The sequence below is a fragment of the Manihot esculenta genome, chromosome 14 (assembly GCF_001659605.2).
Source record: "Manihot esculenta cultivar AM560-2 chromosome 14, M.esculenta_v8, whole genome shotgun sequence".
In the NCBI taxonomy this organism is placed as follows: Eukaryota; Viridiplantae; Streptophyta; class Magnoliopsida; order Malpighiales; family Euphorbiaceae; genus Manihot; species Manihot esculenta.
In genome coordinates, this window is record NC_035174.2 from 26,781,269 (window position 1) to 26,796,056 (window position 14,788).

Below are 14,788 nucleotides of genomic sequence, written 5' to 3' on the forward strand. Positions count from 1 at the left end.
ATATAATGTAATATTATGTTATAAAAAATACTTCAATATTTATATTTTTATTATAAAAATCATAACATATATTTCATAATTTAATTCTCCAGTAAAATACTAAACTTGTAATATTATAATATTATCGTATTATATATAAAAAATTTTAAATATATAATTAACTCAATTAATTTTTAATTTATTATTTATACATATATAAATCAATTTATAATAATAAATTCAGAAAAATATTTTAAATATAATATAAAATTATATTATAAAAACACTTTAATATTTATATTTTTATTATAATCATAATATTACAATATCATATATACAAATTTTAAATATATAATTAACTCAATCGATCTCTACTTTATAATCTGTACATATATGAATCAATTTATAAAAATGAAATTCAAAGAAATGTAAATTGAAATAGAGAAAAATAACCATGTTAGAATAATCAATAAAAATATAATATTATAATTAACCTATGATATATATAACTTGTATATATATATATATATATATATAACATATAATTTATTTATTATGAAAAACTTATTTTTTAAGAGTATTTATATATTATTGTAGTATAAGATGAAGACTTATTTATCTAAGAATAATGATAGAGTTTGATAAATTTCTTATAATATAATTTAAAAATTATAAATATTATAATCGATAAATTTAATCATATTTTATAATTAATTTTAAATTAAACATTTTAAATAATTGTATATTTATTTATTATTTTTTAATTAATTACTTAAAGATAATTATAATAAATTTAAATATAAGCATTTTTTAGACAATTTTACTATTTGCTGCTCCTCTCATCTTGATATATAGTATAAATTATATGTAAACTAAAAATCTATATAAATTTTTTATAGATAATAATTTAATTAAATTAATATTTAATTAAATAATTTTTATTTTATTTCTAAATGTAATATATTATAAAATTATACTTTTTTTTAGTATATTACACTACGCTACTTTTTATTAATATTATTATAAATATTTTAATACTTTTATAAACCAGCTTAATTGGAAAAAAGTTATTTTTTTCTATAAAACTATTATAATTTTAATCCGTTAGAATAACTTTTTTCTAAAAAAAAAACAAATTATGATAAAAATAATTATAAGAATTAAAACAATATATAAGAATTTAAAATTTATATACTCTACCATTAATTTAATTAGTATAAATTAAATTAAATTGGTTTAAATTTTTTGAAATGTTTATATATCTAATACAATTATTTTTTTAAATCTAATCCACATAAATTTTTAATTAAAATTATCTATTAAAATAATTTCATCAATAAAAGTATTTAAGTGAATTTGGAGTGCTTCCTTTCCCTTCACACATTAGTTTATATATATTATAGATTATAAAATTATAAATTATAAGTACAATATGAGTCTACTAATATAATATTCTTGGTTGTTAAATTGCTTTATGATTATTTGAAATTAATAAAACATATAATTTATAAAAATAGGTTAACTGTTTTCTGATAAAAATGTAATTTATAAATTTTTATTACTTACCCATTTATTATAGTTATTTCGTATGGATTAAGAAAATATAATTATTATAGTTAAAGCAATAAATTTTATATCTTCTTTTATAGTGTATAAATTATCATAGAAAAAAATAATTTATCATTTGAGATAGATAAAAAAAATTTTTAATTTATTTATGTAAGATGGATAGAGTATAATTAATAATTATTTAATTATTTTTTAATTCTATCAATTCCGCCCTAGATTTTAATATTACCCAAATTGAAATTAAAAAAAAAAATTTTTATGCTACAACTTAAATTGGAGAAAATAAGTAGGATGAGAGTATTCGATTCAAATTGAAAAAACTGACTGAACCAAATTAATTTGAAATTTTGGTTAGATTTTTTTATTCATTTCAGTTCAGTCGATTTTTAATTTCAAAAATTTTAATTATTTCGGTTCAGTTCGATTTTGATTAGAAAATAATCAAAAAAATCAAACCGAATCGATTAGTGATAATAATATAGAGAGATTAGATCATATAAAAGTTAAAATATTCTAATTAAATTTTAAAATATTAAAAATTAAGTGTAAAAAATAAAAAATTTATTAAAAATTCAAACCGATCAGACCGATTCAATTTGATTCGATTTCTGACTAAAATCAATTCAGTTCGATTTTCATAAATACTAAAATTTTGATTTTCAATTTATTCAATTTGATTCGATTTTGAACCGAACCAACAGAATGCTACCCAGTATCTATTAGAAAATTTTTCATGCTTTTGCAATTCTAGTCCTATGAACGGGAAAACAAACAATTTGTCAACCAAGGGTAGGATAATTGTAAATCTAGGAAATTTGAACATATTAACAATTAAATTATATATATTTTTTTTCTCAAACACAAGCTAGTTCCATGAATAAGCCATAGAGCACCTAAAAATAATCAAGACAAAAGGAGATAAAAATATTTTAAGCATATACAAGGATTATAAAGGTGTTAAGAAGGAAACCTTATTGCAGAGAAGAGGAAGATCTTTCCTGCACCAAGGATAAAATGACTGTTACATCATCAAGCTTCCCGCCGGTATATCCCACATAACCAGCTGCTTGGGCTGCATCAGCGAATGGACTTCTCCTCGGTGATGACTGCCCCACTTCTTGCGCACTCACGGCTAACAGTTCTGCTATTTCCTGACCAAACAACATAAGAACCTTCATGTAAACAAATTAGCATTTCTGAATACATACCAACATTGTCCAAAAGAAACTTGCATGAGTTTTCTAGCAAACTCAAAATGCTTTGCTTATCATTTCCACTGAGTGGAGCCCATTGATTTCACTTGAAGTTGTAACTTGGTAACTATTTTCATGTCGTCCACATAAAATGATAACTAGATATGGAGGGAAATTCACATAACTACCATCACTTACTATTCATGCTTGAAAAACCATGCTCAAACAGCAAAAATTTTATCTAGAATTCATTTTCATTATACAAATACATTTCAAGGAATGCTAGTAGAGTTGCAGAAAAATGGTGTTTCAGAATTTGCACCTTAGGCTTCAAATTAGCTTCCAGTGATTTGGAGATGATTGAAGCTATTTCTTGGGAGTATAGATTGTCGAAAAGGCCATCTGTAGCTATGACGATAATGTCACCCTCATGCAGATCAATTTTATATTCCTGAAACACAAATTGTTAGCAGAATTAAGAAACTGCAGCTGCTTTTACCCATTTTTATACTGGTTATGATTTATCCTATCCCTCACCTTCTCTCCCCTTAGAAGAAATTTGTTTTATGATTACCAAATTAGTAGGAATGCCAGTGCCCCGGGGGGTTGAAAACAGCAAAAGGCTCTTCACTCAGATTGTGAACTCAACATGTCTCTCCGCAAGAATGTGTGTGCATATGGTTTAATGTCACCTCACAAACTAACCATCTAAATAGTTACCATCTGATATCAAGGATATCATGGAATATAAATTAGTGGATGTTCTTTATTCGGTTGAGGCAAGTTAACTTCACTTCTGAAATCAATAAAATCATGCTTAAATTTTTGCTACTTCTGAATTGTAGTTGTTAGCATTACATCCATGGTCGTCCTTGATGAATTTTGCACTGTTGTATATTTCCAAATTGAAGGGTACAAATTCACTAGCTCAGATTCATAGGTTTTGCTAACCCTGAGCTTGCATGCAAGTGCAGTTGTCTAGCAGCAGGTTATAAGTTTAAGCTTCTCCATTCTAATACGATAAGTGTGCAGTTGTAGTTTTTGCTTTATGAGTGACTAGGGAGTAAAAATATATTCAGAACAAAAATTTGAAACATGGAATTATAGTACAAACAAATTGAAATGCAAATAGAGGTGTTTCGTGCTGAACGCAAGCCAACAAGTGCTATATATCATATCACATGTTTGCTAACACTGGGATCCATAACCTTAGGATCTGTCTTGTGCAAGTGAAATCAACAATGATGCAAAAAGAGACATGTATAACGAAATTGATCTTAGCACCTCCTCTAAAAGGCTTGGGACAAAGAAAAATTTGAGGGTTCAGGCATAATTCTGATTAAATTGTACAAAAGCAAGTACACGTGCAAAGTTCTGTTGGATGTGAAATTTAATGCATTTTACCTCCACAAGTTCAGAAGGATTATCCCCCTTCTCTATTTGTATTGGAAAGTTGAACTCATGTACCATTGGAGAAGACTTCTTAAAGACAATGCCATTTCTTAAAATGAGAAATCCTGAATCTCCAACATTAGCCACATGCATAGCCTGCCAATTCAAATTGCCCACGAATAGGTGATAGTAATATAACAGGAACAGCAAAAGGACTGCAGTATTAGCCCTTAAAGAATGCCAACCATTATCACAAAACAGGATTGGTTTTCCCATTAGCATAATTTCATCATGATAAATGAAGTGATGCCAAATTGCCCACTAAAAATAACATCATTGGATTCACTGCATTAGAAAGGTGAGAACAAACTGTCTAGATATGTAATTACATTGCCTTTGGCTCTTACACAATTCAAAATAAAAAATAAAAAACCCCAACCCTCTCTCTGCTTATACCGAGAATGCCATTTGTTCTTCATACTCATTTAATATGGTTACAAAAACAGGATAGATGTAAGAGAAATTTTTATGATTTGATGTTTGCAAATATGATTCAAGATCCTTCAAAAGTGCTAAAACAAAAACTCTTCTCGGCCTCTCATCCTACATCACTTGACCTAGGGACCTAAATATAACTTATTAGTACATCTAACATTACCACATGGATTTTAAAGTTGGGCTTGGGTTTACTAATACATGTCAGGGCTATTTTATTTCCTTCGAGTTGTTGCTTGCAGACTTATTTGGAAGTAAGCTATAAAAACAAAAATTCTTCTTGGCTTCTTATCCCACACCAACTGCTTATAGCTTATTACCCCTTCTAAACTCCACATCTAGTTTTGGCTTGAATTTCTACTAAAAAGAAACAATTTAAATGAAGAACATTGAACGTGGAATATACATTTGAATCTGATTACTCTCCCTTGATGCCCTCTTCTTCCACTTTATCTTGCTACCCAAAATTCTTTTCTCTATGGTAACACGTAACTGTCTCCAATTTTGTTAGTCTATAACAGAAAATACCCTATGTTTATGGATAAGGGGTTGTAATGCGCAAAAGTAAAAGTCCCTCCTAGGCAACAAAACAAAAATGCAAGTTTTTGAAATCTGAGAGCATTTCATGCAAAAAATACTATAAATTGCAAGTTAGGACTACATATGAGCATTGGCAGACTTCTAAATACAGTACTTTAGAAATCATATAAGAGTGCACTAAGACTCTTAGATTCTATCTAATAGGCTGTGAAACAAAACACTAAGTGAGAATACAGTCAAGCCTTTGACATGCACTAGTGGGCAAAATATAGACAGGGAGAAGATTTGATGATTGACAATAAGATCATAGCAATGTAACTTCACATAGGTTAAGCCCCCGATACAACCAAACCTTCAGATTTCAGCAAGTTACAGTATGTCCATTAAAAGTGGATCCAAATACATGTGAGAATAACCCAAACTCCTAATTCAATTGAGCAATATTTCTCCCACAAAACAAGAAACTATATTTAAATCCCACTAGGATTTTTGAGTCCTACTCATACCTCAAACATATCATTGTACTTGACATTTTCATAATCACATTTCAAAAATTTGAAGATCAAGTCATTGCTGTATTTGTAAAGCAAATCATGTCTCTGTAGTTTGAAAAATGCAAAACCGAGGAGAGGCATCTGAAGTTCCAAATTATTCTACCTGACCATCAAAATAAGCAACCAAAGCGGTAGATAATCCAGGAGATTTTGTTTCCATGGCAGCTTTAACAAGAACTTCCACTGGGTCAGTTATTAGGGTGGTTTTGCTATCAGCCACAATTTTCCCACAATTATTTATGAACTCTTGGGCATATAGTCCAGCATCAGTTCCTATAAAATAAAATTAGCCAATATGATTAAATGTAGAAGGCATAAATCAAAGGTTATACAAAAATGCCCATTTTAAGGGGAAAAAAATGAAACATCTAGTAAGAGCTTGGTAATGTCAATGACAATACACACACCCACACACACATTAACCAAATAAACAATAAAAGAATAAAAAATCAGAAACGCCATTGAATGAGCTGTAAGTTTAGAGACTCGGGCAGGAAGGAAAAGGTCGAGAGAGAAAACCTGGCCCTTTGCAATTGTAAGAAAATTGTTTTGTGGGATCTCCTTCATGCGTTTCCGATAGCAATACAGCAAGTAGTCCTAAAGCTATGAAATTAGGTCCAAACAAATAAAAGGTTATTGCAGAAGGGACAAGAAAAAGAACAAGCTGGAAGAAAGAGAAAGAAGGAAGATTCTAGAGATATGCAGCTGGAGGAGGTAATTAATTTGTTAGAGAGAAATGTGGGGGCTTGCCGTCTGGAGACACCAAGAAAGGGATTGAAATCTACCATATATAGAGGCTATTTTCAGCAGCTAGAGGCAGGCTTGTCCTTATTTTTCTTTCGGCTATTGCTGGGACTAGCTGTGCTAGTATGAGAAGTGTCTCCTGGAGGTTGCTTGTCAACCATTTTTCTTCCTGCTTCTTGTTCTTTTATATTTCATAATTTATTTTACCATTAGTGAAATTGAATGGAAGAGAACTCTCATTGTAGTTGAAATAATTATTTGTAAAAGCGTTTTCTGCCATTGTTATAGCAATACAAGTTTCAGTTCTTTTACAAACTCTCAATTTACATTTCAAATGGCTCCCAACTCTTATCAGTTTCTGCTTAAGGGCCTTTTAAGGGAATCCAATAGGTAAATTCAACAAGCTTAAGACATTTTACTTTCAGTTTTATTTACGTTTTCCTGTTTAGGTTTCTTATATCTATTAGCAGGAGAATGTCTAATCCCCCACATTGTCTTAAATGTTGATACAATACTCTCCTAATGACCATATGAAGAAATGGATATATAGAGGGAGGACAGATAAAACAAAATAAGAAAACATAATCAATGCCAAGGAAATATGCAAGCATTGTGATAAATCATCGTGGGAGAATTGGGCATGCAAGCAATAAGTTGGTAAATGTCAAAATATTTGAGACGCCTGATATATATATATATATATATATATATATATATATATATATATATCCATGTGTATATATATATCACATGAAAAGATATACCTTCAAGTGACCACTGTCCAACTCCATCAGCAATACAAAGCCAGTTTTCATCAACAAAACATGCATCCTCTCCACCTGTCAATGCCTGGAAATTATTATTTATTGAATTACTTACCCTGCACCTTTAGCCTCATTTAAAACATCATGTGAGAAAAAGACTCCAGGCAATGTATAGTTTCCAGGTTCATTTTTTAACAGAAAAAGTTTTGCATGTGAAGTTGAGAATATATCTCCAAAACTCAGGCAAATGAATTTCTAGGCATTTCATCTACCTGCAACAGTATGTTGGAAAACTACATACTTGATAAACAGAACATGGAACCAGATTTTTACACATTAAAAAAAAAACAATGGCTAATATAGGCAGCTGCAAGCAAAAGAGTTCTATATCATAGTCTCATTCCTTGCTCAGAAAATTCTAACACGAACTATCTGAATTATAAATGAAATGAATTTCCTTTGAATAAATCAAAGCATACAAAAGAAAGGAACATCTTTTGAACATGAGGCCATATCATAGAGATACCTTAGAAGGATGTGGCAGTGATGCAGCACCAGGAAACATGAAAAGTCCCGACATAGGGATATCCTCCCTACTCATATATAAGAAAACAAATAAATATCAAGAGCACAATAACAGAATGTAAAATTTATACAAATAAGTTGTCTCTCTTCTTCTACAAGACATATTAGCTTTTCTAAGGTGGTCAAGATTGGTGCTTTTTTCATATTCTGGTAAACAATGGAATAATAATTGTAAACTTATGAATTTTTTAAAAAAACTAATTGAAATTTTCATAATGAAAATTGTTCAAAAAGAAATTGAAAAGGACTTAAGGGCAAGAGTAAGAGATTTTTATGGCAAGCCATCTTAGCTTTCTGCACCATACTTTGCTTAGCAATGAAAATGACAAGGACAATTTAATCATGCATACAAGGAGAAACATTTGATATCTATTTCTATCAACTCAAGATATACCAAAGATTAAGAAGTAAATTAATACATAAGAATTGCTTTTTTAAGCATGCATCAAGTAAAAATATAAAAATTACAATAACTAAGGGTTTTATTAGCATTATTTTTGGAACTATTGCTAAGAAAAACACCATCTTGATTTTATGTTGATTAGAGGCCACTATATATTGTTCTTCAGGTCAATTTGATATATTTTAGTTATAAAAACACCAAAAAAACTAATAAAAAAAATTTCTAACTGCTTTTTGCAATAGCATCTAAAAGAAGTACCACATATACTATAAATTGCAAACATAACCATGATCCACAAAAGGTTGGACCAACAATTTGGAGGAATTGGAAGTACCGTATCTGAAGGAAAAGGAGAAAGAAAGGAAGTTGGTAGCATACATAGTCAAAGTAGCTACTCTCATTTGTGATTCTTCTGCATGAGGAACTGCCACATCTGCATTATTACTGTTTTGATCTTCTGCAGCTATCTCTTCAACCCAACTTGAGGAAGGCATATTGACTTCAAACTACAACGAATAATGAAATTATATATGGTGTAAACAACTGTTTGCACATATACCTATGAAAAAAGTTTGAACGTGATCTTTACTTTCAGAGATATGGTATACCTGAGGCTTCCTACTTCCAAATGAAGGTATGCACAACTGGGAGATAATTTAGAAGAATAAAAGCTATTGTGACAATAAAAAATAAAAACGTCCAGCAGGCTTAGTTCTAACTACCGGAGTCTCATAATTATGCTACAAGCTCAAAATGAAAATATAGAAATTCTAATGATTGGACTGCATCTAGGGCAAATAACAGCATTTCAATTTTCACCACAAAATGGATTGGAAGTCAGTGGCAAGTCAAGATATTATAGAGATACCAACTAAACAAATCATCACAAGACTATGTAAAGAATTCTAGGAGGAAATTTTTATTCTATTCCAATTGAATTGATCTTTACAAGATTTGAGTATTTATATACAAAAAATCAATCTAACTTAGAAATATTTACAACACACCTAATTAGGAATATCTACAATAAAGATAGAAAATAAAATCCCTTTAATAAAGCATAATTAGGATCCCAAAAATCTGAATCCTTCTAATTAGAAACCTTTTATGTTTGGTCAACACTCTCCCTCTAGTTGATGTATAGATATCACACAAGTACAACTTGCAAACCAAGGTATTATAGGTCTTATTGTTGAGCTCTTTGATAAACACATCAGCTAATTGTTCATCGAAAATCATATGATCTAATATCAAAATATCATTTATTAACTTCTCTTTAATGAAGTGACAATCAATCTCTATATGATTCGTTCGGTCATGTTAAATCGGATTGTAAGCTATACTGATAGCAGCTTTATTGTCTCAGTACAAGAGCAGTTTGTCTCTCTCCAGCAATTTCAATTCCTCTAACAATCTTTGCAACTATAGAAGTTCATGAACACTTTGCATTATCGCTCTATATTCCGCTTCAGTACTTTATCGGGCAATAATATTTTGCTTCTTGCTTCTCCAAGTGACAAACTTGCCTCCCATAAGTGTCCAGTAACTATTAGTTGACCTCTTATCATCAAGGAATCCAGCTCAATCTGCATTTGTGAATGCTTTTCTTTGGAGATGGCCGTGTTTAGAGAATAAGAGGCCTTTTCCAAGGGTAGACTTCAAGTATCGCCAAATGCAAAAGACAACTTGCATGTGGGGTTCACAAGGATCATGAATAAATTATTAGGTTGATTGCAGATGCTATATTTGGTCAAGTATGTGAAAGATAAATTAATTTACCTACTAATCTCTAATATACGCCAATATCTAATGATTTTCTAATCCCTGCTTGCAACTTGTGATTACTCTTAATAAGAGTTCTTACTAATTTGCAACCTAATATACCAGTTTCTTTCAAGAGATACAGAATGTATTTCTCTGAGAGATAAAGAGTCCCTTCTTCAATCTAGCAACCACAATTCCTAGAAAATATTGAAAATTTTGTAGATTTTTAATTTCGAATTCCTAAGCCAGAAGCTTCTTCAATCGAGCTATTTCTTCTTTGTCATCTCCTATCATTACTATGTCATCACATAAACAATGAGAAGAATAATTTTACCTCTATAATGTTTGATAAATAGGGTATACTCAGTATTGTTCTGTTGATAGCCAAAGAAAACCATCTGAATCGGTTCAACCAAGCTCTGAGTAATTGTTTCAATCCATACAATGTCTTTTTTAACTTGCACATCCTTGGCTTTTTTCATCAGCAAATCCAGGAGGAATGTCCATATATACTTTCTTCTCTAAGTTTTTATGGAGGAATTCATTTTTCACATCAAATTGTTGTAGGTTTCAATCAAGATTGGCAGTGCAAAGTAGCAAAACTCTGATTAAATTCATTTTGGCAAGAGGCGTAAATATCTCCTAGTAATCTACTCCATGAGTTTGAATGTATTCCTTGGCAACTAGTTTGGTCTTGAATCTTTCAATTGATCCATTTGCTTTATGTTTCATAGTGAACACTCATTTGCAGCCAATTAGTTTTTTTCTAAGTGGAAGAGACACCAACTCTCAGGTCTCATTTTTATTCAACACTTTTATTTCTTCAATCATTGCTCACTTCTAATTAGAATCTTTCAAAACTTCCTTCCAATCCTGTGGGATACACACAGAAGAAAAAGACAAGATAAAGACTCTATAGGATGGAGACAAAGAATCATAAGAGAGATAATTAGAAATAGAGTATTTTGTATAAGACCTAACTCACATTCTTTGAGCAATTGGATTATTTAGATCATCAATAGACTCAAGGTTTAGAGTTGACTCATCAGATGGAGAAGAGAAAGATTCATGACACTGAGTAGACTACACAATGGCTTTTTCTACTTCTGTTTTATCTCTTCTTGAGTATCTCCTTAAATCGGATTGAGTTTTTCATATGTCCTAGTATGAACAAAATACGTGCATCCAAACACCTTTGTTGGAATAATATATGCATTTTTCCCTTGTAGCACCTCTAGAGGACTTTTAAAGGCAAGAGTTTTGAGAGACATTCTATTAATGAAATAAGTTGCGGTTAAGACTGTATCTCCCCAATAGGTTTTTTAGAAGATTCTATTAAGAGTTTTGGCTACTTCCAATAGGTGCCTACTTTTTCTTTCAGCAATGCCATTTTGAGCACTAGTATAAGGACAACTTGTTTGATATAGTTTCCCATTAGACTCCAAATAAGCAGAAAAACGACCATCCATGTACTCTGTGCCATTATCAGTTCTCAAAACTTTTATCTTAGTTCAAATTGAGCATAAACTATCTTGTGAAAAGATTGAAAGCAAGAAAACATATCACTCTTTTCCTTTATCAAATAAACTCAAGTCATGCGAGTGCAACAATCAATAAAAGTAACAAAACAACGATTAATAGATAGTGAGACCGTTTGAGTAGGTCCCCAAACGTCAGAATGGATTATCACAAAAGGGAATGTACTCTTATTGTTATTTGAGGGATAAGAGATTCTTGTATGCTTAGCATATTCACAAGCATCACAAGCTAAAGAACCACACTGAGTCTTGGAAAATAAATCAGGATAAAGTTTTTCTAAAATAAAGAAGGATGGATATTCTAACCATCGATATCACTATATGATTTCCTGGTTGACATCCTGATTTATTTCCAAAAAGAGTCCGAGGTGAATTCAAACTAATACATTGTAAGCAACGTCTACTTCCGAAGAAACGAGCAAAATTACAAAGTTTTACATGGATGTATGAATATGCAAAATGGCATACAGATTACAGAGCAAATATAAGAGTTGCACAAAAACTTTTGAAATAAATTTCATATAATAGGAAAGGAACTTCTTGAAGAAAATATTGCTAGATTACTTTAATCATGTCAGTTGAATGAATTTAGTTTTCAAGAGGATGCTCCTATGGTTGATTATCAACTGCAATTAAATGAAAATGATAATTATTGACTGAATGACCTTGCATGCACATAGAAGGCTACTTAGAGCATTTGGACATTCTTTTTTTTTTCTAAATGGTGATGCAGCAGCACAGAGGGGAATATTGGAAGGGATCACAGCAACCTTCCAAAATTGGTGATATCAACAATGAAGTTAATCCTCCATTATTTTATAGTAAACAAGATGCTGCACTGAGATTCACAGTTGGCATACACTTAGCTCTTAAAAGTAAAAGAAAATGAGAGCTAACCATCTTTGAGCTATAAGCTGCTTGAGTGTTAACAGTTACCTCATCTGATGCAACACAAATTGGTCCCTTGTCCACCGGGTTATGAGTTGGTTTCTCATCAATTGCAATATGGGTTGATTCCTCTTCCACTGTAGCGTGAGTTGGTTCCTCCTCAAAACGATAACTAATCGGTTCCTTATCCACTGCGTTGCTAGTAGGTTTTCCATCCACCGCCTTACGAGTCTGTTCCTTATCCATTGCAATCTGTGTTGGCTCCTCACCTACTGCAATTTGTGTTAGGCCCTCATCCGCTGCATTGCGAACTGGTTCCTCATCATCTGCCTCAGGAGTTGGTTCCTCATCCACTGCATTACGCATCGGTTCATCATCCACTGTATTAGGAGTTGGTTCCTCATCCGCTGCCTCATTAGTTGGATCCTTATCCACTGCAATATGGGTTGGCTCCTCATCCACTGCATTAAGAGTTGGTTCTTCCTCATCCATTGCCTCATGAGTTGGCTTCTCATTCAATTCAATATAGGTTGGCGCCTCATCCACTGCCTTATGAGTTAGTTCCTCACCCACTGCAATATGGGTTGTTTCCTCATCCACTATAATATGCGCTGTTTCCTCTTCCACTGCTTCAGTAGTTGGTTCCTCATCGAGAATGACTTTGGCCTCCAAGGAAACCCAATTAGGCAGTGCCTCAATGATATTACCACTGACGCCATCATCAACAATCACCTTGTTTACTTGTATATGCTGATGCATGCTATGTTCCTCTCTAGCTGAAGAGAGATGCATAACTTGGACCCCGACATTCTCTTTGGTTTCCGCTTGCAATGCAACAATCCTGGGTACTTCAACATCAGATTCAACCAATTCACTTACAATTTCACGTTCACTCTTCTCTTGGGAAACTTCCTCCTCAGAAGAAACAATGTCCAACTCCAAATCAATAGCTGAAGCAGCTAAGTTAATATTACTACCAACAGTTTCTACTTCTACAACAGCGTCAAGTTCGGATTGATTAACAGGACGAGTTAAAATCTTAAAGTTGATCATCTCAAGGACCTTCGCATTATTAACATCACTTGATTCAGCATCTAAAATAGAATGCTCCAACAATGTTTCACTAATTCCAGTAATATGATCAGTATCAGAACCATCTTCGCCTAACTCAACTTCATCATCAACAATTTCCTCTTTGCCCATTTGAACATGCTTCGAAATCTCTCCAAACCGGAAGAGAACGCTGCCATCTGAATGTTCTGTGAAGAAACGCAAAACAATTTAAATTGCAAATTGAAAAAAGAGGAAGAATGACCAGATGAACACTGAAATTAAATCTTACCAGAAGTGGAAACGATGCCATAATCTTCAGAAACGCTGCCGTGTGAGTGCTCTGCAGGAGAAAAACAACATCATTTAAATTACAAAAACTGATAATAGAGAAAGATCAATCAGAGGAACACTGAAACTGAAGCTTACCAGAGGTAGAAACAATGTCGTAGTCCCCAGAAGATGCTCCGTATGAAGAAGAAGAAGAAGAAGACTTGAGAGAGGTAAGGATCTTGGAAGAAGAAGTTCGTTTGGAAAGAATTGGAAGAGAAGGTAAGAGAATTGGTTTAGGTGGAAGAAAAGGAGGGTGGAAGCAAGAACAGAAACTTAAAGACCTAGCACTAGCTGCATCAGCCATCAAAGCATTACTTTCAATTTTACAGTGAGCAGTGGCAGTGGAAGATGGAGGAGGGAGAGAGACAAAGAGAGAGAGAGGGAGAGGGAGAGAATCAGAGAGAGAAACTGCTGATCTTCGCTTAGTTTGTTATATTGTTTGGATAAGGCTGCAAAACGTGAAAACAGTCGTTTTTTTTTTTTTTTATCTTTTCGCGTAATAGAAATTTTCAAAAAAAAAAAAAAATAAACTATAGATATTATAAAGTTTTATTATAATGATACATTCAGTAATAACTATTAAATTAAATGTGTATATTGAATTTTAAAATTAAAAATAATTATAAAAAATTATCTTACTATTTAATGCATTTTTCAATAAAATTTTATAATTTGATTTGTGATAAAAAAAAAATATCACACAATTTCATTCTGTACCGTTAATAAATATTAACGTGCTATTTAAAAATTAATTAAAAATAATTTTTAATTAAAATAAATTATATTTTAATTTTTAAAATTTTATAAAATATATAATTTTTTCACATATTTATAAATTTAATTATAAAGTTTTCTTTTATAATAAAATAATCTCTTTTAGTTATAATCTACTTTTATATTCTTACAAATTATCCCTAAATATTACAATTATTTATAAATAAATATTTATAATTTTTTTATATATTAATTTCACATATTTATTAAATTTAAAATATTA

At 31.2% G+C, this 14,788-nt stretch overlaps 1 protein-coding gene across 2 annotated transcripts; it reads right to left on the reverse strand.

Annotated features, from left to right (window-relative positions):
- Positions 1 to 2,323: 2,323 nt before the first annotated feature.
- On the reverse strand, positions 2,324 to 14,248 carry LOC110599942 (probable protein phosphatase 2C BIPP2C1). Of its 2 annotated transcripts, none has more exons than XM_043950413.1 (10): positions 13,888 to 14,248; positions 13,751 to 13,801; positions 12,457 to 13,667; positions 8,597 to 8,724; positions 7,757 to 7,823; positions 7,231 to 7,315; positions 5,826 to 5,995; positions 4,146 to 4,289; positions 3,064 to 3,192; positions 2,324 to 2,720 (listed from the first exon to the last, which is right to left on the reverse strand). In XM_043950413.1, exons 1-10 carry the CDS (start codon positions 14,093 to 14,095, stop codon positions 2,520 to 2,522), a joined length of 2,394 nt encoding a protein of 797 aa, XP_043806348.1. In that variant the 5' UTR covers positions 14,096 to 14,248; the 3' UTR covers positions 2,324 to 2,519. The 2 variants fall into 2 exon arrangements, with proteins under 2 accessions (XP_043806348.1, XP_021592273.1); XM_021736581.2 differs by having other exon boundaries at positions 2,324 to 2,699; positions 13,888 to 14,230.
- Between the last annotated feature and the right edge of the window lie 540 nt (positions 14,249 to 14,788).

What these genes read in the sequence shown, in the direction of transcription:
- LOC110599942 (XM_043950413.1), bottom strand. Translation starts at nt 14,095, where the DNA reads ATGGCTGATGCAGCTAGTGCTAGGTCTTTAAGTTTCTGTTCTTGCTTC. An exon ending in CGACATTGTTTCTACCTCTG is followed by an intron (nt 13,802 to 13,887) that starts GTAAGCTTCAGT and finishes TTTCTCCTGCAG; the next exon opens with AGCACTCACACGGCAGCGTT. An exon ending in AGAGTAGCTACTTTGACTAT is followed by an intron (nt 7,824 to 8,596) that starts GTATGCTACCAA and finishes ATATATGAGTAG; the next exon opens with GGAGGATATCCCTATGTCGG.